This window comes from Rhipicephalus sanguineus, chromosome 7 (assembly GCF_013339695.2).
Source record: "Rhipicephalus sanguineus isolate Rsan-2018 chromosome 7, BIME_Rsan_1.4, whole genome shotgun sequence".
In the NCBI taxonomy this organism is placed as follows: Eukaryota; Metazoa; Arthropoda; class Arachnida; order Ixodida; family Ixodidae; genus Rhipicephalus; species Rhipicephalus sanguineus.
The window spans coordinates 159,187,333-159,210,873 of record NC_051182.1 but is presented as its reverse complement, the minus strand read 5'-3'; the positions used below and the strand labels follow the sequence as shown (position 1 = coordinate 159,210,873).

Genomic DNA, 23,541 nt, shown 5'->3' with positions numbered 1-23,541 from the left:
CTGAAGCTCACCCAGTATCCGCACTTGAGGTTTGCTGCCAGCACCAAGATGGCTGCTTGCAGCACCGCCCACCATAGCGACAGACACGGGGACATAGTCACTCTCAAGATGGCCGCAGTCGTTGAATTGGCCTGGAAGACTGACAGGTGAACGATGGAATTCAATTTCACCCTCGTCTCGGTGTCACTATGGCTTTTTCGGCCGGCGGAAGGCTAGGACGACGACGCCTTCACAGTCGCCGTGTGGACGTTCTGTTCATCCGGCGACATTTGGTGAACGTAGCACTATGAATGTGCAGGGAAAGAACGCGAGCGATGACATGCGAGACGATCTTTCCTGTCGACAGTGCCGAGAGATCGCGTAGCTAGGTGTCCCTGTACACATTGTGGCAGCGCGCACAGATATCGCGCGCTGCACAGCTTTGCTAGCCTGACGCCAGAACAATGGAAAACGCGGTGTAGTTGTGTGATCGTATAGTCAATATAGTGACTAGTACGTTGCGTTTCAGCAGCTATAGCGTATCCCCGATAGTCATAAATAATCACGCAGACTTCAGTTTTTAAATGCGAAGCATTTCTCAGTGAACCAAAGGCACTTTGATCGTTTCCATCTATATACATTTATAGCCACCTACGTTCTGACGCTCTCGCGGTTGGCTGCTTAGCTTGGTACATACCAAAATTGGCAGAGTATGCAGTGAATGCATGAAGTACACAATTCGCACATCGTGAGATGAATAACATGACTTCCCTGTCGTCATGGAATCCTTTCCGCTAGTAGACGTGCGGCACATACCCGCATGCCAAAGCTCATGTGCGGGTATGCGCCACAGGTGATTCTCGGTTTATATCAACCCAAACTCTGGAAATTTTAACCCGACAGTGTGAAGGAGTCCGTGTCACAGAAAATGCGTTACCGGGGTCGGCGATGTTGTCCTTGGGTTAAATATGCTGATGGAAGCAAAAAATAAAAATCACGGCGAGCCGGAATCGAACCCAGGTATTCTGCATTACATTCTATTCTGCCTCAGAGCCATGCCAGCGCTTCAAACTGTTTCAGCAAAAGATCGTATAGATCCTATAGAACATCATCGCACCGTAGCGTGCGCTTCGTTGCGATTAAAACTGACGTCTCTGCTAGAGCGCGAGTGCCAACGTTACGTCGGATCATGAGTTACCCCTCACAACAGTGGACTCGCACTGCCTGATAAGCGCGCGATATGCGCACTCGTAACACTTGGCTCAAAGCTAAATATTCGGCAAAGCCCCCCGAAATTTTTCAATTTTGCATTTGTGTATATCACGCACACATACAAACGCACGCACGAACATACTTAAAGGGTAGTTGAACCCCACCATACCCCCCGAAAAAAAAATTCTGTCTAGGCCCCTGGCCCTGGGACAAGAAACAAAGAACGCCTTCAATCGTAACTATATCATCCGTTTTTGTTTTGTTCTTTTTTCGTTAGTTTGCCCACTTTGCATTTTACCCATTTTTAGATTTGAGGATTCCTTACTGAGGACTCCTGTAAGTTCTGATCACGACAGTCCAACTTACAGCACGTCGATTTGCAAATTTTCGACAATTCTACCCTTCCCGAAATATTTCAGGGATCACTGAACACTCAGGTGCTAGGCATTAAACACATAAGTACTTTCTTTTCGTGAGCTCTTGTGTGAATACACTGCGGGGAAATTTTTTTTTATTTATTTATAATTGCTTTCTTGTCACTACGGCTCCAGTAGTGCGAGGAAACGCCAGCATAGATCAGTTGAATGAATGACGCCACGGAACCAACTAACAAATCATTTAGCCACCGTATTCCCACTCCGTTCGAATATCCTAACATCCCTAGTATCGTGAAGCTTCGTCAGTAGTCAGTTATGTCTTCTTCCGGTATCTTGGCACGAACACCAATCTCGATGTCCCCAGATTCATCTGAAAAGCGCGCGTGTCGGAAATTCTCGGAACAAAGCAATAGCTTACGGTGGTGTCCTCTAGATGACGCCACCTGATAGTAAAAACCGATTTATTAATTCATTTTGCATTAGTGTGTGGTGCATACGTCGAACGTATTGCGCTATGTTGTATAACAGCTATGTCGAGCTCTCTAGGTGTCGCCACTTACGCAACCAAATCCAGAAGCACGTCCGGAAAGACTCTCCGTCCGTACATCTACGTCGGACTGACAAAAAAAAAAAAAAAAAAAACTGGGCGTACTTCCTGTCGTCGGACAATTACCACAGAATACTTATACTACCATTTACAGAAGGGAAACTGTACCTTTGACAGTGCAACGGAAATAAGGGTAGCGGTGGCGTTGTGAACTAAAGTATCCGACCAAGGGATGGCGCTGCGAAAACTATCATCATCATTGCGTTGAGGCAATATGGCTGCCGCATTGCTGGCGGGTGCGGGTATAGGTGCGGGTGGTCGCGGTGCGCGCCCGCTGGTTCTGGGCGTTTATTCACTCCTGTCCGGGGGTTGTATTCGCGCGCGCGGCAGCCTATCGTTACTACTAATATTTCCGTTACGTCGCCAGGTGACCGAAAGGCCTCAACTGGCAAAAAACACGCCAAGCAAGTAAGCTTACATTGTTTATTGGCAATCGTGAATGTAGCAGTATACATGTAAACAAGCAGCACTGTCAGTTACAGAGTTGAACAATACATACAAGAAATAGAAATATCCATCTGCTTAATAAAATTGCCAGCTGAAACTGAGCAACTCTATGTCTCTTGGCTCGTTCAGCATACCTCTTATAGTACGCAGAACGAAGCGTCAGACGATACTATTTACGATGGGTGACCCTTGCACAGTACTTGCGTACAGTGCTGCCCGTCCTCTTTCTCACTTACACATGCGCGTTTGACGATTTGAGCGGTAATAAACAAACAGCATCAAAGCTCGCAAAAGATGCAGTGCCAGTAAGATTAGCCTCAGCCCGACGTACTATTTTGACAACACATTGGCGAGACCCACTCGGCGCTGAAAAAAAAAAAGTGGAACCACACTGTTGTGCTAGCTATTCCTGTACATAACGTGTTCTCGTTATTGTGCTCAATATCCTTGTGTTCGTGCCTGCGCGCCGATCTTTTTACGATGAATTCCGACCATTTAGCTCAACTTTCAGTTCAGCTAAGCTCGTGTGTTCTGGGAAAACACCATTTACGGTATCACGTTGAAAAGGAAACTTGGTTCATGTTTCAAAAGAGGTTGCAGTGACAAACACTTCAGTTGAGTAACTGTTGGCGAATAAGGAAAGCCTTAGCCTGAATCCAACATTTCAGCAAGTGAACATTCCTGTAAAGGTTGTCATGGAAGACAAGTTTCGAGAAGTGAGCTACCCTTGCTCGCCCACTGTTTATCAACTGACGTATGTGATAGCGGATGCCTGCGCGTGTTACTGAAAGCACTCATTTATAAATAAAAAAGAATGATGTACCAGTGGACAGCACCGACAATAGACTGCACATGATGTGTGCGCGCACAATAGAGACATTTGGAACAGTAGTATACTAGACAGCTAGGAAGTGCTGGAAGTAATAGTACGAGGGTGGTCTGAAAAATTCTCGGCCTCAATAAGAATCACGCGAGCGAGAACTTATAGCACTCATGTGCACGTTCATACAAGTCTCTGCAAGTCTCAGATGAAACGTCATCTAGTGCCGATTAGCAGTTTGGCTTTGACAGTCGATCACAGTGGGTGTAGTGTGAAGCACCGGAAGGCATGGAGAAGCTTGAGTACCGTGCGGTGATAAAGTTCTATGTAAAGGAAGGATTATCTCCGAATGAAATTCACCAAAGGTTCGTTAAAGTTTACAAGCAAGATTCACCTTCATACTCCACAGTCAAGAAATCAGCTGCTGAGTTTAAGCGGGGGAGAGAGAGCATTGAAGATGACCCGCGCGAAGGGCGCCCAAAAAGTGCAACAACTCCTGAATTGATTGACCGTGTGCACGATATGGTTTTGGAAGACAGGAGAGTGAAGCTACGTGAAATTGCCGAGGCTGTTGGCATCTCAGTAGAATGTGTATGTCACATTTTGCATAACGAACTACACATGAGAAAGCTATGTGCAAGATGGGTGCCGCGCATCCTTACTCCTGAGCAAAAACGCAACCGCATGACGATGTCACAGCGTGCTTTGGAGCTGTTATAACAAAAATCCAGCGGACTTTTTGCGCAGATTAATAACAATGGATGAAACTTGGATTCACCATTACACACCGGAATCGAAACAACAATCAAAGCAGTGGACTGAAGCCGGGTCCTCTGCACCAAAGAAAGCCAAGTCAGTTCCCTCCGCAGGAAAGGTGATGGCCTCTGTTTTTTGGGACGCTAAAGGCATTCTGCTTATGGATTATCTTGAAAAGGCTAAAACCATAGCTGGAGATTATTATTCTGACCTTTTGACTCAATTGAATCAGAAAATTCGTGAGGAAAGACCAGGTTTGCTGAAGAAGAAAATCATCTTTCATCAGGACAATGCACCGGTGCACAAAAGACATCTCGCAATGGCTAAATTTTATGATTTGAAGTACGAATTGTTGGAGCACCTACCCTATTCTCCTGACTTGGCCCCGTCGGACTACCACCTGTTCCAAAAACTCAAAATCTTTCTAAGTGGGTAACGTTTTTCATCAAATGAAGAAGCGATTGCTGCTGTGGATGAGTACTTTTCAGGACTTCCACAAAGTCATTTTAAGGACGGAATCCTGGCTCTGGAATATCGATGGACCAAGTGTGTAGAGTTGAGAGGAGACAATGTTGAAAAATAAAAATAATTTTGAAGGTCCAAAACGCTTTTTTCTACATCAGGCCGAGAACTTTTCAGACCACCCTCGTAGCAATGTTGGAAAAATGGGCAGTGAGTAATCATTTCTGTCAAATGTGTATAATTAGCTTCTTTGTTTAATTGCTATGTTTCGCACTGAAAAATAAATTAGTCCATTTTTTCTGGTGCCAATGGTGCATAGTCGTGAAAGACGGACGATTGCAGAAGCTGAATTTACATTTTCATTCTTCACTACCTCCTAACTGTCTGCCTCACTCTTAACACGGGTGTCACACAAAACTAATAAGGCGGCAATAGGGGCTAGATGGCATGTCTTCATGCTTGTGATGCGCTGCAGGTAGACACGGACCAGAAAAAACGAGAACAACACAGGGTGATGCGCAACACCTTGTGCTGTTCTCGTTTTTTCTGGTCCGTGTCTACCTGCAGCGCATCACAAGCATGAACACAAAACTAGCCTTTTTTGGATATATAGCTCACGCCAATATCAAAGAAATAGCAGTTATTACACATTCAAATCTTCAACATGCACAAACACTGGCCAACTCTATTGAACTCTGATTGTATCTATTGAGTGCACTAATTTATTTTTCTGTTAAAAATAAACATACTTTTAAAAACTCCGTGTCATGTGTCAGGTCTGTTATCTAGAACAAATATTATTTGCTACTTGTCTGTGGTTCCACTTCACATACAAAACAAATTGCTTGCACAAATGCAACGGTGCTGTACCCTCTTTTATGGATGTGTCTGTTTACATATCATCCCATTAATGTATTGGCGAAGTTCATTGAATAAAACTAAATTTTCAAATGCTTTACAGATTCAACAGCCTGTTTCATAGAACACTGCCCAAAATGTCCTTATGCACATGCTTCCGTTCTCCTACTCCCATCATCAAACATTATTTATTCCAGAGTAGTGACCAGGAAACTATTCTCCAGGTGACCACTACACGAAATGCCTTGTTTAATGAAGGCACGAGTGTTTGCACACAGTTTTCTATTTTAGAACCTTCACAATGTCCCTCCCTACAAGCAATCGGTGCACGTACATAACTCTTTGTTTCAGCACTACTGTAGCTTTCCCTGCCATTGCTTTCCAACAGCCTCCACATTTGCAGCAAACTATATTCACTGGGAAGAACAAGTGCTGCTAAATGTACACTACTACTGGCCCACTTGCTACCAAGTTACATGTGATACTCTATGCAAAGTTTCACACGTAGATTAAAGTACAGTATGTGCACCCCATCACATGCCTATCCAAGAAATTTGAAGCCAGCACATTTCCTCTAAACTGAGTAATTCATGAAGCAAGAAGCAATAATTTGTGGACCCAATTTCGTACTGCTTCAACATGCCGTACACTATCACTGCTTTTCAGTATAAGGCTTGCATTTGTCCGCCTGGTAAACTTTGGTGGTGGATAGGCGACTCTTGAGCTTCTTACGACTTGGTGTGGGTAGCTTGGAAACCAATGATCTCTCTTTTGTCCAGTTTCCTGAGAAGAAAAAAATTGAGTCATGAGAAAAAGCAAGAAAGAAATGATGAAAGAAAAAAAATTGGTTCAATAAGTAAAGTGTCCACAACCATACCTTGTGAGGATTTGGGACGACGAATTTACTTTCTGTAGTGGAACATCCTCTGCTGACTTGAGGTAGGTTCAGAGATAAAGCATCCGAGCGGGTGCTGATATGAGCAGTTTCTTGGAGGCTGTGGTTGGGTTGGAAGAGGAAAAAATAATGATTACTGTGGTAGTAGCGTGAGTGGACTTGTGATTCATGTCTGAGAAGAATGTATATGAGAGCACTGCATGAGAAAAATAGTGTGCACATAACATTGCTTTGTTGTGAATTTGTTTTAGTGGTGACCTTCAGTGGACCGTGTCTGACCAAGCCTCAATTAGAGGATACTAAGTTAGTTAATTTCCCAACTCTATAAACTACATGGTATGTGCAAATGTAATATGTATGATTGTAAACTTACGAAAATGTATAAATGCATATACATACTATAAGTTCACTTGGCTCTACCATGCATTGGACTTATGAGCATTTATCTCAGAAGACTAATTTGTGCAGAAATAGGTAAAACTTATGCTGTGATCTGTGTTACAAAGTTTAGCAGTAAAGATATTTTTTTGCAAAAGTGAGAACGAAGTAAATAATCTTAGAAAATGTCATTGTAATCCACAAGCGGTGCATCCGATCAGCTGGACCAGTCGTAAAACCTTTTGAAATGACAAAAACCGTAGCGCATGCAAAAAAAAAAGCTATGTTCAAATGCAAAGCAGTGCATTTTCACTCACCGGTGCGCACACCCACATGGTGCATGGTTATTCCGTTTTCGTAGGTAGTCTCCAAGCTCCTTGCTGGCACTGAATTTTCACGCTGGCAGCCGGTGAAGCGCCGCAGCTGACGTGATTCACAGGCTTTAGACACGTTCGCTTTGTGGCAGCAGCATGTAAAATTTGGCGCACAAACTCGCATTGCTATATCAAAACTGATTTAAAACGGAGCTGCGTAACGCCGATCAAAGAAAACGACCGCGGTACAATTTGAATGAAATAACCGACCGAAGCGCAATCGATGCCAATGGGCTGCTGCTTTTCGAGCGTCAATGTAATCTCAATACTTGTCCTCAAACAATCAAGCTCTTGTATTAACTCTAGAAGTAACACAAAAACTGGTCCCTACTAGCTGTATGCAAAATGACACGGTAACTAAGATTTTAACAATCTTCTGATACATTCTGAAATAAAATTTTTGGCTGCGTTGAGCGCCCCTAACACGGAAAATGCGAACTAACTTATCCGACCGCTAAAAGAGGAGTTAGTAGCTCCACTCTCCGCGCATATCGATGGAACTCGCCGCGGTTGATTTTTTCGCCCTCTGCGGCGATCACTGGAACTTGAGACTTTCCGGGGCCTGCAATTACCGGTTCCTTTCGCTCACCAACCTTCACGTGTGCCGGCCGCATCCGTCCCGCTCCTCCCGTACGAACCAACAAAAACTCCTCAAAGATGGCCCACCGTGAGCGTACCTTCATCATGGTCAAGCCTGACGGCGTCCAGCGTGGTTTGGTCGGCGAAATTATCCAGCGCTTTGAGAGGCGCGGCTACAAGCTCGTCGCCATGAAGTTCATGCAGGCCGACGAGAAACTGCTCCAGCAGCACTACTCGGACCTGGCGGGCCGCCCCTTCTTCAACGGCCTGGTCAAGTTCATGCAGAGTGGTCCCGTGGTTCCCATGGTCTGGGAAGGCACCAACGTGGTCCTCACCGGTCGGGACATGATCGGCGCCACCAACCCTCTGGAGTCCAAGCCCGGCACCATTCGCGGAGACCTGTGCGTTCAGGTGGGCCGTAACATCGTGCACGGCAGCGACTCCGTCGCCAGCGCCGAGAAGGAAATTGCGCTCTGGTTCAAGGAGTGCGAACTCGTCTCCTGGGTACCCCAGATTGAGCCATGCGTGTACGAATGAAGTACAAACTGCGAAGGACTGTACTACACCACCTAGAACGCACTGTTGTTTGACGTAATATTTTTCTACACGCTCCCCTCTACTTCGAAGTGAAAATAAACCGACCAATTATGCCCGGAGTCGGGACGGAATCGGAGTACGCCTGTGTCAATTCATTTTGCTAGGCCTCGTGCCTTGCCTTGCCGCCTTGGCTGGTATTCATTCATTCAACATTTTTCACTGTTTATTTTACCGTCCATACCTGAAGAAGCGATGCGGAAATACCACAGAACGGTTGTGCATTGTGCAATTTAAGGTTTGGTGCTTTAGAGAACGGTTAACGCGAAAGGAGTGGGTACTGCTGGTACTGCGTGTTCGGGACGATTGCGTGACACACCGGCCACATGCCACGTTTTTGCTCTTGCCAGCCATGTGGGGTAGCTCGATCAAAGTTCGCGGGTTTATTATTAGTGCCTGGGCACTCGTGAACAAAGTCATTAAGCGCCCTTTGTCTCGGAAGAAAAGTTCGCGTGATAAGATGCGAGTGGCGATCAATGGCTGAGGTGACACATGGCACGGCACGCTGAGCGTTAATTTTGGCGAGTTCGCGCTACGTGGCGAAGCCTAGCTTTGCACTTGACGCAGTAATGTTGGTATCACCCATTTGCAACATCTTGTAAGTTACGAACAGGGGAGCAGATCCACTGTATTTCATTCATTGTAGTTTTGCCAAAGTTGACATGACCTTGACACTGGTCGTGAATGGGGTCAAGTTTTCAATCTACGAACCGCATGTCTACACGGCTTCTTTAATTATACCCGTACTCCTGATACTCATCTGTGAGTGCGGCATGATGTGAAAATGTAAAGCATAGTTCGTAACTATTCTAATAAATTGATCCTTAGTCGCCGTACGTTGACCTTCACGCTAGTATGAATATAAGGAGCGAAAAATAAAAACAGGTCGAGTACACTTTTTTTTTTTGCGATTTATTGCCATGTGTAAATTAGCGACACATTTTCCCCAAGACCAATACCACTATGTTCATACGATCACAGGATTATGGCACAAGGGCAGCACAAACGTTTCTTTTTTCTTTTTCTAAAAGAAAATTTTGACATCTTTTCAATGTAATGAACAGTGAGAGTTGAGCTGTGGGACGCTGAATATTTTGTGAACAGTGCATCTGTGGGGGTGTCGCATTATATTGCCATGCTTTCTCATTAAGGATGGAAAATTATGTACATATTTTTGTAAAAAATCAAGCGCAATGACAAGTCACAATGATAAGCACACCAATGAAACGAAATGCAGGCAGAATGCTTGGTCACCAATTACTTAACCAGTTTGTGTAGTTGGCCACAAGTGTTTATAGGTCACATGAGTATGACAAAGCTGGATTACCACAAAGCCTGAACACACAGCTTTGACTTTAAAAATTCAGTTGCCCTTATGACTATCTTAGTGATCCATTAATTAAAAACACCACGCTTAGGAAAATAATTGCTGCACGTTGAAATAGTTACAGTGCAGAAAAAACGTGGACAGAAAAGAGGACAACAGAGAAAGCGTTGACTAACCACTGAAATTTATTGAAGGGATGCGATAAATTATAAAGGAGACGTGACAAAGAAATGACAAAAACATAACAAAAATAATTGCCAGATTGGGTCCACAATGTGTGTGAGTGACATCTGCTGGTTTGACTAAAAAACAACTTGCACCCTTGTCTTGCGCATGACAGTCACAGAAGATGTAGGCAATTATTATTATTATTTTTATTTCAATTGTTATTTCTTTGTCACGTCTTCTTTGTAATCTGTGGTATCCCTTCAATGAATTTCAGTTGTTAGTTAGCGTTGTCTCTCTGTTCTGTCCACGTATTTTTCTGCACTGACACTATTTCAACATGAACAGCCAACCCGCCCAAAGAACCACACTCCTAAGTACTGCACATATGCCATGAAACATGTACCGTAAACATTTGTAGCTGACTGTAGCTTTATCTGTCATGAGATCAATGCGGCCTATTCTCTACCTTGCGAGTTGCACAGCACCAAATAAGCAGGAGCTGTACATTTATAAACATTTATTTTTGAGGGGGAACATGTCAGGCAGAGTTCCTGACAGGCACTTGGCTTCCAGCGAGGGCATTGGCTGCCAGCCTTTCCTGCAGAAGTTCGATGACCTCTCGGCCTTCGGGTGTGGCCACCACCGAACCTTCGTTGACGGCTCGCTGAAGCAAGGCTTCCCAGTAGCCGCACTTCTTCAGGAACTGGTACGCACTGTGACAGTTCAGATACGGCATGTTCTAACACTTCGTCAAAGCATGCAGAAAACATGAAACTTTCATGCAATTGATAGGTACACATTCTTAACACACTGCTTAATCTTTAGTAGTGTAACATCCAAAATAACACATCTCAGGCTAGTTAGTTGATCATAACAAGGCAAAAACAATGCGTACTTTATGAGGATGGACAGAAGGAACACAGGCACTGGGCACAGGCGCTGTCAGGGTAAAGCAAGGTAAAGAACGGAGCCGAGAGACTGTGTTAAAGGGACACTAAAGAGAAACAATGAATTGGCCTAGATCGATAAATTGTGCTCTGAGAACTCTAATGCCGTTAATTTCGCCATCACAGGTTTATTAATACAGGAGAAAATCAAGTTCAAAGTTTCATTTTTAAATATCGCGCTGAAATCTCCCTGCGTGAAGTCATGGATTTCATAGCGTATCTATCGTATTTTGGTGCCATTGGCTCAACAAAATTACCCCAAACTTGGTATGTTAAGTCTATGGCCCCCTCAGAGGACAATGTACTTCATTTTTACAGATTAGGAACTACGTAGTCCCTAGTAGGCACCGCCAAAACATGCGACGTCACGGCGAATGGTGCGGAAACTTCAAGGTAGCGTCGCCACCCACATTTTCTTTTTGCGCGTTTTCTCGCTTACTAAGTAAGCGTCTTCTCGTAGCAAGTGTGGTGTTTTTGGTATCGTGAAAGAGTACTTTACTAATATGAGACAAATCGTTTTGCTCTTTAGTGTCCCTTTAACACCTAAACCTTGACAAGTTACATAGAAATTTTATTTACAGCACCTGTATTCCTTCTGTCCGTCCTCGTAAAGTGCACAATGTTTTTGCCTTACCATACAAGGACTAGTTCGATGCTTCTCCAAGGTGAGCCACATCAGTTGAAATCACAGGAGAAACAGAACTCAGTACATTACTACATATATATCAATAATATGTTTGCACCCCAATAGCAGGATAGGAACAAAGTACAGCAGTACGAACAGTAACATCTGGCCATAGGTGTTCACATTAGAATAGGTATGTAGGCAGGGAAATAAAGGTACAGTCACGTACAAATTAAATGTGAACAAAAAATTTGAAAATAGAGTAGGTTTTGTAACTGATAACTCGAGAGCGCAATCTTCAACCAGTAATTATGCGTTTCCCACAAATGATTTAGTCCTCAAATTAAGTGTGTAAGTTGAAATCATGGTGATATTACACGTACTGGTTGTAACAACGAGACGATGTGTTTTCGCTAACCCTAACTAGTTCATATTTCATTCATCTATAACTATGTATCGCAAAAGCTTTAGTAATATCATCAGACAAATCCACACGATGCAATAACAAGCCCACAGTATTTCATGCAGCCCAGTACCGTAAGATGGCACTACCAGCTTTGCCGTTTAAGGCTACGGCTTGGCAGCCGGCTAAAGCCGAAATGCTAAAATATATACAGTGCTGGCTAAAACACTACATTACCTAGTGTTAGTGAGAGTCCATGCTCTCAATGCACTCAAAGTGGGGCAATGCAAATCGACCAATAAGAAATGCATCCACTTGGAGATTTCTCTCGGCACGTTCATTTCTACAAGTTGACGATAGAAGAGTGGCATCGATGGCTGTAACTGAATGGGAATAACATAGACTCCCTTTGGGAAGATCCTTGTTTGGGAAAACACCACATCGCTTTTTCAGTCACCACAGATTCTGTACACTAACAATATGTGCAGAGTTCTTGAACTAGAAGCGGAACAAAATATTACGGTATACAAGCACAGCAATAATTTCGTGCAGCTTCAAAACAAGCAGTACATAGCCACTTACTTGAACAGGGCGTAGTGGTCATTTTCTGCCTCTTTTACAAGTCGCTTCACAAGATTCAGGTTCTGGATGGTCTACAGTGACAAAACAAAATAGACGGCAGCAGTGAAAATGCTTACATGCTTCTTGTTTTTCATATCGCTAAGTCAATTGAATTATGGGAAAGCCTGTAATTATGGTACTCATATTACTAATACACTGAGGCATTCTAACTATGCTAACAGTTAGTGTTAGAGGTTTACAGCAAGAAAAAGGTGAGCACAAAATGGTAGCTTCTTGCACTAAGCATATTTTTACATGATGCTAGCTTGCACAGCACACACATTTGAACATTGTTAAAGCAAAATCCTGTCTAACACGTAAACACACTTCTTATATATGATACATTTACAACTGTATTATACGGTATTTGTGAAAAAAATTAACTGATCAAGACAGCAACTAGCAGTTTGTTGCATCCCAAACGTTTGCATTATTGCTGTCACAGTGAAATCTCAAAGATGTGGTTGCAAGTGGTTAAAAAAGGCAACAAATTTGCAAAGACTTTCTTGCTACTTCGTTTATGCATACTCACACGAATCTTGAATCCCTCTATAATGCGCCGAAGAATCAGTGGTCCGTCGTCCCTGGACTTGACTAGCCGAGCGGCCCAACACTGGCAGAATGGTGAGGCCTCTACAATGTAGTAACAGCAAGATACAATAGGTGCAGCTGGTTGGCGATAAATTTCAATACCTTTCTCACAGCAACACCGAAATTGACACTATTAGAGCAACCTGCCGCCCCAAAGAGGTTAAACTGGTTTTAATAAAATGTCAACAAATAATGAACCTTTAGCTTCTCGGGGGCAACAACAACTCACGCACAAAAACAAAAGCACACATTTATCATTTGCCTTTGTGATCTTTTACTGCAACTGAATTAGATTGCACCATGTCCAGTTGTCCACCAATATTTCCATCTTCGAAGCAGGCTTTTAGCACAGCTAACACCCATTTCATGACTCAAGATGAGCAATTAGCTATGGGGTCAGCCAAATAAAATTCATCCTGCATTCTCAAACAGTTAATGCTAACAAACGAGGCAGAAATGAACATCATCCATCGCTTCCCCTAAACCTTTGCCAGCCATTCGCTTGCTTCGACAATAACTATCAATGATTTCTATGTAAAGTCGTCTCTGCCACACAATAGATAAATTACTCTCTTTACTTTTAACACGCAATACGTGTTTTGGCGTTATTACTTTTAATTCTAAAGTCATTACACCATAACTCAGTGCTTAAAACTTGTGGTAAGAACACGTTAGTTTTTGCTTGCTAGAGAAAAGCCACGGGGCTCTCATGACAAAAGTGCTTTAGAAGATGCTCAGAAATGAACAATCTAGAATGACCTGAATACACAGAAATCAATTTCGCTCTCCATTTGATTCATTGATTGATTTATTCGATTCAGAATCAAAATGATGCTTTGAGTTATAAAATGCGGTACACACATAAATGAAGACGCAGAAGGAGGTCCCAGATCACAAAGCTGCAATCGAACCTCCTGTTAGTCAGTACACGAAATAGATAACATTACTAACAGCAGGCTAAAAATGTAGTAAAAACAAAAATACAAAAAGAGATTTAAATTTAATAAATAAATATATCAATCAATTGTGCAAAATTGCTCCAACATACAAAATTTGAGTAGTGATCATGCTAAAAAAAAGAATAATACGACAGAATACAAATAATATAGAATATAATTAATTTATTGATCGATTGAATGAATGAATCATGGGCCTTTACGTGCTAAAGTGACAGTGGGGGCTATGACAAAAATTGTACTGGAAGACTCCGGAATAATTAATATCACCAGGAGTTTTTTATGTTCGCCTAAAAATAAGTACACGAGCATAATCGCATTCCACCAGGCATCAAAATATATTATTGCCACCACAGCCGAGAACCCAATCTACAACTGTGCGTTCAGAAGCAGGAACTCTCCACCTCAATAACAGCTATGCAGTCCAGAGGGTAGGCTACACGTGGGGATCGCTTGAAATCATTTCAGGCCACGTCACACAATCACACTCTAATATTCATTTAGCTGAGTTCGCTGTCTAGACAGTTGAACCCCTTTATAAGATGCACTGATATCACAGACAATTGGGTATAAGAGACACCAGTGTGCCTGCATCGAAATAGGGGTTGATCAGAGAATCGGAAAGTGATACCCCGCGTATAAGAGACATTTTTTTCAAAATACTGCAGCGCAATAAACAGACAAGGACGGAACGAGGTGATGAGGACGGGCACTGAACTTCCAACAAGATTTATTTGGAACTTGCTAAATATGTACGCTGTCCGGTACAGTACGTCATCTTCAGCGCAAGCGTAAAAATGCCAGCTCTTTATCACAAAGTGTTATGGAGGCAAATTGGCGCAACCCTCCCTGAGATTGGAAATGTGCTCAACTTCAACTATGTCTGCAATTGCGTTAGTACTGCTCCCATAACGCTTCCCGACAAAGAGCTGGCGTTTTCGCGCATGCACTGAGGATGGTCGATGTACTATACCGGACAGCGTACATATATATGCAAATCTCAAATGAATCTTGTTAAAAGTTCAGCGCTCACCCTCGTTGTCTCAATTCATCCTTCGTCTGTTTAATTGCGCTGCAGTATTTTGAAATTCTGTGCCAGCACGCCCAACTCATCACTTGATAAGAGACACCTCGTATAAGGGACAAAAACTGCTCCCCAGTATGTGTCTCTCTTATGGGGGTTCAGCTGTATGGAAATTTCAGTGTTTTACTTCTTTCACAAATATTCAGATTTGTCGTGAAAAAAAGCAACCTCCTGCACATCAAAACACAGTTTAGCATTAGCAATTCTTCAACAAACATGAACCAACCTGCATTTCGAGCAAGGAGGCGGTCATCTTCAGAGACGATTTCGACAGCAGCTTGGGGCTCACATCCACTCTCGGTTTCCTCATAGTCTCGCTTATGGCCTTCAAGCCCACGAAGGTTGCAGGCTTCCATAAACCTGTCAAAAAGGGGAAAAAAGAAGCATTTAACAATGTAATAGAAAACATGAAGCTCGGTCACCTCTTACACAGCTTCGTAATACCTATTGAAACCAACAGATTATGGAAATATTAAGGTATAGTTCATACTGAAAGCAAATGCACAACATTAATCTTGCTATATGTTCAGAATTGTACAATGTTGCGATTGTGTGTTTCATGTGATGTGTAATTATTTGTCTTTTGCATGCTTTCCAGTGTATGTCAAGCCATACAGAATATATGACTTAGGACGTGCATATGTGAACTTATTTTACCTACTTGAACTCGTGCTCAACTATTTGCGACTTGTGCGCTGTTCAATTGTACTGTATTCGCACATCTTGTGTTCTACTGCATAACATTTCGTGCCCTTCTCATTATTCTTATTTTTTAATTTCATATTTCATCCGCTAAGCGAGGAGTAGCCGGTGCCACCGGAAAGGCACCAACCCCTCTTATTCATCATTTCAATTTTAAAAAATACGTGCCAAGGAAGGTATAGCGAACATTATTTGTAGTCTTTTAAGTGTAGTGTACAATTTACAATACAAATTTAAATAAATTCAAGTGCATAAAGAGATAACTTGCCACCGGTAGGGACTAAAGCCCCTCCAGACGCGATGGAGGGGCTTTAGTAGGGACTGAACCTATAACCTTCGGCTAACTCGAGTTACAGCAATGGTCGTCCTCCATTCCACTTTATCAGGTATATCCATGCATGTAAACATGGGAGCATCATCCAGCACCGCTCATAGCCATGACAGCGAGTATGGAATAGTCTTTTTTAAGCTGGCGTCACATAGCACGTGCTCTTTTTACAAGCTGGCAGCTGACCAATAAACCCTTGTATACTACCCGAAGGCATCGAGACTGTTGGTAAGAGAACTGTATTACTGCTTCGTATAGTATTCAACCTTTATCCCAAAATCTATACATCCTGTGTATCCTCAAACTTTGCAACGTGTGCTGCATCTACACATACAGATAAATCTTTGAAAATATGAATGCTACATAAGTTTAACCTCGGCTGAACGTGTCACACCCAGAAGGTTTAGACGTGAAAGCAAGAACATCTCTTACTTCTCAACATCACTTTTATCCCGAGAGTTTTCTGTCGCCACGTTTACTGGAGCCTCGTTTAATGCCTGTAAAAGAAAGAGAGAATTGTGATATGACAAGTCTGCCAGCGCCTCACAATGACAAACATTGTTAAAGCTAGTAGCATAAATTTTTAGATAAACAACCCCAACAAAAACAAGATATCGGGACGAGGGAAGACAGAAGCCGCTTAAAGTGTGCAACGAATCCCCTTAACTCTGCTCATTCCTGACGAATTCAAGAAATTTTTGCGGCAATCGATTCGTGAGGCAATAAACACCGATACTGAGGTCATTCAACGATTACTTCTAAAAGTGTTTTGGGACACCTTTAAGGCTAAAAGTGATGGTGTTACTACCGCTTGTAGGAGAACCGCGATGTTCTCAGCGAAGGCCTCCACGCAGCGGCTCATGTAGAGGACGGTGATGTAGTGCCACTCCTCCAGCGAGCTGGTCAACGCTGACTTGAAGTCGATTTCCTGCGCATACACACTGCCAACTTGAATGCCACTAAGCGTGAAGCTATACTGTAGTCACACATTAAAGGTCTTAATCTTAAATGCAATTTACATCACTTGAAGCGTGTACTGCGTCTAAACAGTAACTGTCATCTGTCCTGCTTGCATCTACTTTCTTGAAGACTCAGCACTTGATACTCTCTTGCCTTGAATGCTGTGTCACAGTGATAACACGCACACTGTTCACAAACTAGAGGTGCCAGGCATGCAGTATTACAGAAACAAGAGTCCCTCAAGATATCAAGGTAGATGATGACTGCACTAAAATCTTATTACTATAACAAAGTCGCATCTGACTTAAAAGCAGTTTTGTTAATCCTAAGATTCATTATAAACATATATAATCTATACATATATAACATACACATTTCTACCATAATGACACATACGTTTTATACCATATGTGTCACATATAACGTATAAACAGGTATACTAGTCACAATTTACTCATTAACCATGCAGTTATTGGTAATAATGAGCTTTTCTACGAGTTGCTGTAACACATACCGAATCGGTTAGCAGTGGTAGCAGTGACTTTCCAAATCGTTCGAGGTCTGTGCAGTACCTAGTTCAACAGTGTTAAGGAAACCATATTTTAAAAAAAAGAAGTCATCAATGGGTTAAAGGGGACTGTGTGGCTGCATATAATTCACCTAATGCATGCATTTTTCATCTTTGCTGAAAAGGTCTGGAATCGGTTTTAAATGTCTGGCTAAGCTAATTAAAAATTTCACATTTGTAGTAACGACAGATTCATAGGAAATTTAGCAAGATAGCGCAAAATCATTTAGTCACTGACAAAGGGATAGGGAATTATTTAGAAGGATGGCAGACAGGCTGGCCTGAGCTAAGCTATCTTTCTGTTATTCTGCAAAGGGGTATGCGTGTGTGTGTGAGTACTGACGAGAGGAGGGGGGGGGCTCGTTAGAGCACTCAGTTAAAGAATTACAAGGCATAAGTTTATATTTCGTGGTTATATCACATGTGAGTAAAAGAGTGATCAAGTATAGCGAGTCCAATCCAATGAAAGTTATGTTTTCGAAGCTGCTCTAATGGCTAATGTCGACATATGTGCAGTAAGATACAGTCAATATAAGATTATTAATTAATCACTGCAAACTTATATTAACGGTGGCTGCCGACTATATGCAAGTGGTTTCATAGAAGGCTTCTATTATTTCTATTAAGCTTGATGCTTGATAGCTGGGACACCCTGAATATAAAAGTAGCCCACGTAGGTTGGGGGGCTCCCCTGGATCAAAGTAGGAGCTTAAGCACCGAGCAACTCCAGTACGGTGAGCATTGACACAGTTCTTTCAGTGGCCAGTGTCTGGAGTCCCCAGAGGATTACACACACCGATTACAGCATATGCTTCAGCATTTCTTCAACACTTTCGTTCTCGTTATTTCTGTCTCGTCTGTATGCACCGCCACTGGCTTTGTTGGCCTAATCATTTGCCTCTAGATGCGGAGGTGGCAGGGGGTCATCAGGCAGTAAAGACACTGTGTGTCTGTCTCAGCTGGGGGGCAATGAATATTCACTGCGTGCTCTCAACAACCTTGAATTCAAATTAGACGCACCCGTTGTCCTCGACACGAACAAGGGCAGAGGTAGTCGTGATGTCCACACCCCACTGTGACATACTGAAGCGGCTGGGAGGCACTTCTTTTGTAAGTGTTTACTTCGGTGAACTGCAAAACCTCGAAACACAGGTATAAGTTGTTAGAGACAAAAACGTAAATATAAAGTAAGTCTACAGAACAGCACAAAGTATACTAGCAGTAACATGCTTCACGTGTGACACTGCTGGAGGTGTCAGTGTTTGGCAACTGCATACTTTCAGATTAAACCAACAGGGTACCGTATTTTTTCACGTATAGCCGGCACAAGATATAGAGAAAATTTGACACAAAAGTTGGGCTATAAGTGAATTTAGGTGAGCAAGTTGACTTACATTAATGCAAGGAAGGTGGCTTCATGACAATATGTAGGGATCCTTTTTCTTTTCTTTGCGCAGTTTGTAGTTGGGGGTGAAGATTATATGCGAAGAAATATGGTAACCTCTGAGGGTGGACTGCATTCCTCACCATTCTGGGCCATGCGTCACTTCTGCTGTGTGGTAGTGGCCGCACTTATTCTAGCTTCAGTACAAAAACATCTGTTCTGCCAGCTTTCTGTGGTGCATCCACTCATGTTCGAAATATTTAAAGTTTTCAAGGGGGTTGCTCTATATCTACACTGTCTAAAACTAGGCTCTTTATGTGGTCAAAAATTTAGATGCAGTTAGGCCTTAATAACAGCTTTAGTTGAAAGGCATTAGTTAACATAAAGCACCTATAGTACTTTAGCATGACACATAATGTATCAGAAGTCTGCATGGGACTTACAGTCGTAATCACACACTTAAGGTAGACACGGGAGTGTGTGCCACACGGTGTTATTAGTGGCGCCTCATCGCCTACCTATACCAACTCAAGGCTTGGTACATGCGCACGTGGGCGTCGGCAGGGGAGTGCCAAGGAGGCATTTGCCCCCCCCCCCCCCCCCCTCCCCCCAAGCCGTACCAACATTTGCCCCCCAACCAAAGGTGTAACCTTGAGGGACAACAAGAGAGCAGAGTGGGTCAGGGAAGAAACGGCTATTAATGACATCTTAGTCGAAATCAAGAAGAAGCAATAGGCATGGGCAGGGCATGCAGCGCATAGGGAAGATAACCGCTGGTCATTAAGGGTAGCTGATCGGATTCCAAGAGAAGGCAAACGCACGATGGGGAGGTGGGCAGATGAGATTAAGAAGTCTGCGAGCATAATGTGGCAGCAGCAAGCACAGGACCAGGTTGATTGGCAGAACATGGGAGAGGCCTTTGCCCTGCAGTGGGCATAGTCAGCTTGATGATGATGATGTGTTAGGTAAGCATCACTAATAGAAACGTACAACACACGCTCCTGCGTTCGCACTAAGCACCCCCACAACTGTAAGTTTTATCGACCACCACCGCTACAACCACAGTGACCTCTTCACAAAGGATACAAGTCCAAGGTCCCATCGTCAGGGGCGATAAAGCACAAGACGTACGCCTGTTGCTCTTTCTTCTCGGACTCCGAAGCTACCTTTGTGAAAGCTTGGTGGAAACACATCGCAGTGGTGGTTGCCTTTTCACCTAAACTGGTTAATTGAATGGGCCAAAAGCAAGACATTAGCAACATGTAGTTACTCACTCCTATACTCGTTTACAACCTAAACATGTCAGCTCCGCCCGCAGGCATCACTATCCCACCTACAGAACTCTTGCATATTTGCTCCATCCAGTAGCGCTTACTGGTTTGCATGACGTCAAACACTTCTCAAGTGTTTTCGATAGTTGACAATACCATACAGAGAAACGTTTGTGTCACTGGTTTTCGGTCAGAGACTTGAACGTCCCGATAAATTTCACTGGGGACTCTGGCATTGGTGCTCAACCAAACATAACGTTTTAGGTAGTAATGACGAAACTTGATCTCTTAATACGCGTAGTATTTACATCAGCCGAGAAAAAGTAATTACGGTTCGAGTGGAAACCAGCTAGCATGACTCTCTTGCACAGGTGAAAGGCAGGCGCTGCACTCCTTCAGGCGGAGCTTACATTTTGCCTTAGGTTGTAACCGAGTATGGATATGTGATAACGTGTGTGCATGTGTAATAATAATCTGCATAACCTGTATGTAACATATTAGGATCTAGAAGCAATACGCACGTCATTTCCATAGGGTCCACATTGCCCCTCGTGTCCTGCAAGTCTCGGGCTACTTTCTTGATCAGGAAGCAGCGAAGGTCCGTCTCGGCAACGGCTCCGAGATCAGTGGCGAGCAAAGACAGGCTGTAAAAGAATGAAAGACAAGCATTTGCAAGTGTCTCCTTACCTTTCGCAAACGTGCACGCCTCAGCTTTCTCTACGTACAGTCTCGGATACAGGATGCGCAAGGTGGGCAAAACTTAACACACACTTCTTGTATACTTTGCCGCAATACAGGCTGCAACGCTTCACCACACAGCGCGGCTGTACTGCAGCGGAGCTCATAATGCTTTCAAACCGCAAAACTTGTTGAGATGCCATTGATGAACTAGCATACCGCGTTCGCCAACAGTTGCAAATAACTGTCCTGGCATTAACACTGCCACTCAGACTAAACAGTATTCAATCGAGAACACGAACGTAAGCATTAGGCACTGCCGGGAAGGCCCCATAGCAGGGGCCCGGCCGAAACTCACGCGTATGATGGAAGTACTGACACGCTATAACCATGATGAAACGTTAATGCCACCGTCTAGTCATACATTTCTCGAAATATTAGTGCTGAAACGTATTCACCTTTCCTTCGTTTGAGACTTGGGCGGTTTCGTAGCGGGAGGTTTTTGTGAAGCTTCGTCGGCCGAAGTTTCGGTTTCGGACTGCTGTTGCTGCAGCTGGGCTTTGGGACTGTTTGTGAGGAAAGTGAAACATTACAAAGCACTGTCGCTGCTAGGAAGCGGCTGTGCACGTGTTGCAACGGTGACATGCACCGCTTACCTGTTAGTGTAGAGGTAGACAGCGTAAAACGTACCCCGTAACGCCGATGCCGATGACTGATTCGACTGTGTGCTAGCCGACGAATCGTACCCCGTGCTGTCCATGCTTGACGCGCGCTTAGCGGTCGACATGCGGTACGTGCGTAGGTGGACGCTGTGGGTCGCCCACACGTGCAGCTGAAATTGTCGCGACTGATTTCGGGTCTCAAGTAACGCCAGTCTCTAATTTACTTGCGTAGCGAACACCCGAACACCTACCAGCTGTGCGCGGCCATCTTTGCACATGCAGTACCGGCTTTGTCTCCGCGTCAGCAGTTTCGAATCTTAAGACGGGCTTGTAGGCAAAGTTACAAGTGATTCCAAATTCTTAAGATGCTTTATATGCCTTTATTAACTATTTTCAACTTTTATAAATGCTATAGCATGCAGCGCCCTGAATAAAAAATTTGCGACAATAATTGAAGTATACGAAACTGATGCGTTTGACAAAATGCGTTGTTTCAGTTGAAACCAGCGTTGCCAGATGGTGAAATTCGGCACCAGATTGGGAAAATCTGGTGAAAATTGGGGGCTGCTGGTGTTGAGGTACCAGAACGGCTACACCAGACAAAATCTGGTGAAAAGTGGTGAAAAATGTTGAGGAGTGGCTTGTCACTACAATTATTCTTAGCGCCAGTTTCTTGCTGCACTCAAATCTACAAGCCTTCAAACCGAAACCGGCCGAGCAGGCTCATTGTGTGCCGAAGGTCGCGGGACAGTTCGCGGGCCTGCTGGACGCCACCCCGCTCGTACCTCTTGTCTTCAGTAATAAAGTTAATTTTCTCCTTCTCCTTGTTTATGCATATCCACCTTTATGGCTCTAGAAGGCGACGGGCTCTAAGGAGGTTAAAAAACTTCTATAGTGGAAGTAATCGAAACTTCGGAGAAGCGAATGTGAAGCCAGCGTTTGGACATACCTTACCTGAATAACCTACCCTTCTCGTCTGATGTCTGATTAGAAAATGCCCTTGTTCTGGTGACGTAAATGCTATAGGTTAGTCATTGGTCGGTTACGAGGAAAGTAATATATCCGAATGAGTATGTAAAGCTCGCCAAGGCTTTGATAAGGATGCCAGTAACATAGAGGCACGTTGGGAAGTATCTGTTCGGAACAATTATCCATCGAAGGTCCGTGTTCAAAACCAACCTTGTCTTTACCTCTTGTTTTCTTTGTAGTTTTTGGGCCCTTAACACGCGCTAAGTGGATAAAAACAGTAAACAGGGCTAAATAACTGAAGTCGGTTTGTGGACACTGGCTTCATCATAAGACAAAATGAGATGTATGGGCATGGTGTAAGATATATGTAGATCGAGTATATATCTTACACCGTGGGTAAGGGTAAGCTAATTGGTTTTAAACTAAGAAGAGCACATGTGACAGCTGACTTGCTACTTTTTCTTAGCTGACGACGTTTTATCGTTCGGCTTTTCCACTCCAGCATCTTTTTTTAACATCATTGGGTGGGCCACCCAAAAACCTCCTTGCCTGTTTCTAGGAGTACGTGTGCGAATATATATTCTAAAATTTCGAATAATTAATCGAATAGTGTTCTATTCGATTCGGCATTCGAATCGAATAGTGTATATTCGAAATACCAAATATTTTTCCAATATACACTCTTCAGCATGGACGGAAAACCCAGAAGTAACGACATGCTGGAGCATTGAGGGGTCATTTTTGTACACGCTTACATGCATGACTAACAACAGACGCAACTCTTATGTGTTGCACGGCGGGCTCGCTTGCAATCTTCCAAAGGCATAGCGCATGCAAGACGGGACGGCGAATGACAAATAGACAGGCATAGACATCAGGGAGTAGCCAGGGGGGGGGGGGATTCAACCCTCCCCCCCCCCCGAAAATTTTCAGTTTTGCTTCCCCCCCCCCTCGCCGAA

The 23,541-nt window shown here is 43.5% G+C and overlaps 3 protein-coding genes and 1 long non-coding RNA gene across 4 annotated transcripts in view; 1 reads left to right on the top strand and 3 right to left on the bottom strand.

Annotated features, from left to right (window-relative positions):
- LOC125759165 (lysosomal alpha-mannosidase-like) overlaps nt 1–93 on the bottom strand; it is a 122,411-nt gene extending 122,318 nt beyond the window's left edge. Inside the window, exon 1 of the mRNA XM_049417570.1 lies at nt 12–93. The gene's annotated coding sequence lies outside the window, so the exon portion shown is untranslated. The remainder of the gene's footprint in view (nt 1–11) is intronic.
- A 5,972-nt stretch (nt 94–6,065) lies between these two features.
- LOC125759390 (uncharacterized) lies at nt 6,066–7,147 on the bottom strand. Its single transcript, XR_007417004.1, has 3 exons — nt 7,109–7,147; nt 6,396–6,513; nt 6,066–6,301 (listed from the first exon to the last, which is right to left on the bottom strand). It is a non-coding gene; the product is annotated as an uncharacterized LOC125759390 (long non-coding RNA).
- A 580-nt stretch (nt 7,148–7,727) lies between these two features.
- On the top strand, nt 7,728–8,357 carry LOC119400386 (nucleoside diphosphate kinase). Its single transcript, XM_037667406.2, has one exon. The coding sequence runs from the start codon at nt 7,823–7,825 to the stop codon at nt 8,279–8,281; it is 459 nt and encodes a 152-aa protein (XP_037523334.1). The 5' UTR covers nt 7,728–7,822; the 3' UTR covers nt 8,282–8,357.
- A 1,984-nt stretch (nt 8,358–10,341) lies between these two features.
- On the bottom strand, nt 10,342–21,891 carry LOC119400385 (protein Njmu-R1). Its single transcript, XM_037667405.2, has 11 exons — nt 21,608–21,891; nt 21,410–21,517; nt 20,795–20,917; nt 20,089–20,223; nt 17,565–17,622; nt 16,899–17,018; nt 16,523–16,587; nt 15,287–15,420; nt 12,962–13,062; nt 12,391–12,461; nt 10,342–10,546 (listed from the first exon to the last, which is right to left on the bottom strand). Exons 1-11 carry the CDS (start codon nt 21,736–21,738, stop codon nt 10,372–10,374), a joined length of 1,221 nt encoding a protein of 406 aa, XP_037523333.1. The 5' UTR covers nt 21,739–21,891; the 3' UTR covers nt 10,342–10,371.
- Nucleotides 21,892–23,541: the final 1,650 nt, after the last annotated feature.

Bases quoted from the DNA above. Each gene is read 5' to 3' on its own strand.
- LOC119400386 (XM_037667406.2), top strand. From the start codon at position 7,823: ATGGCCCACCGTGAGCGTACCTTCATCATGGTCAAGCCTGACGGCGTC.
- LOC119400385 (XM_037667405.2), bottom strand. From the start codon at position 21,738: ATGTCGACCGCTAAGCGCGCGTCAAGCATGGACAGCACGGGGTACGAT. The intron at 16,588-16,898 runs GTAGTAACACCA...TTTCTTTTACAG, and splicing joins TCGCGGTTCTCCTACAAGCG to GCATTAAACGAGGCTCCAGT. The intron at 10,547-12,390 runs GTAAGTGGCTAT...GAACTGTCACAG, and splicing joins GACCACTACGCCCTGTTCAA to TGCGTACCAGTTCCTGAAGA.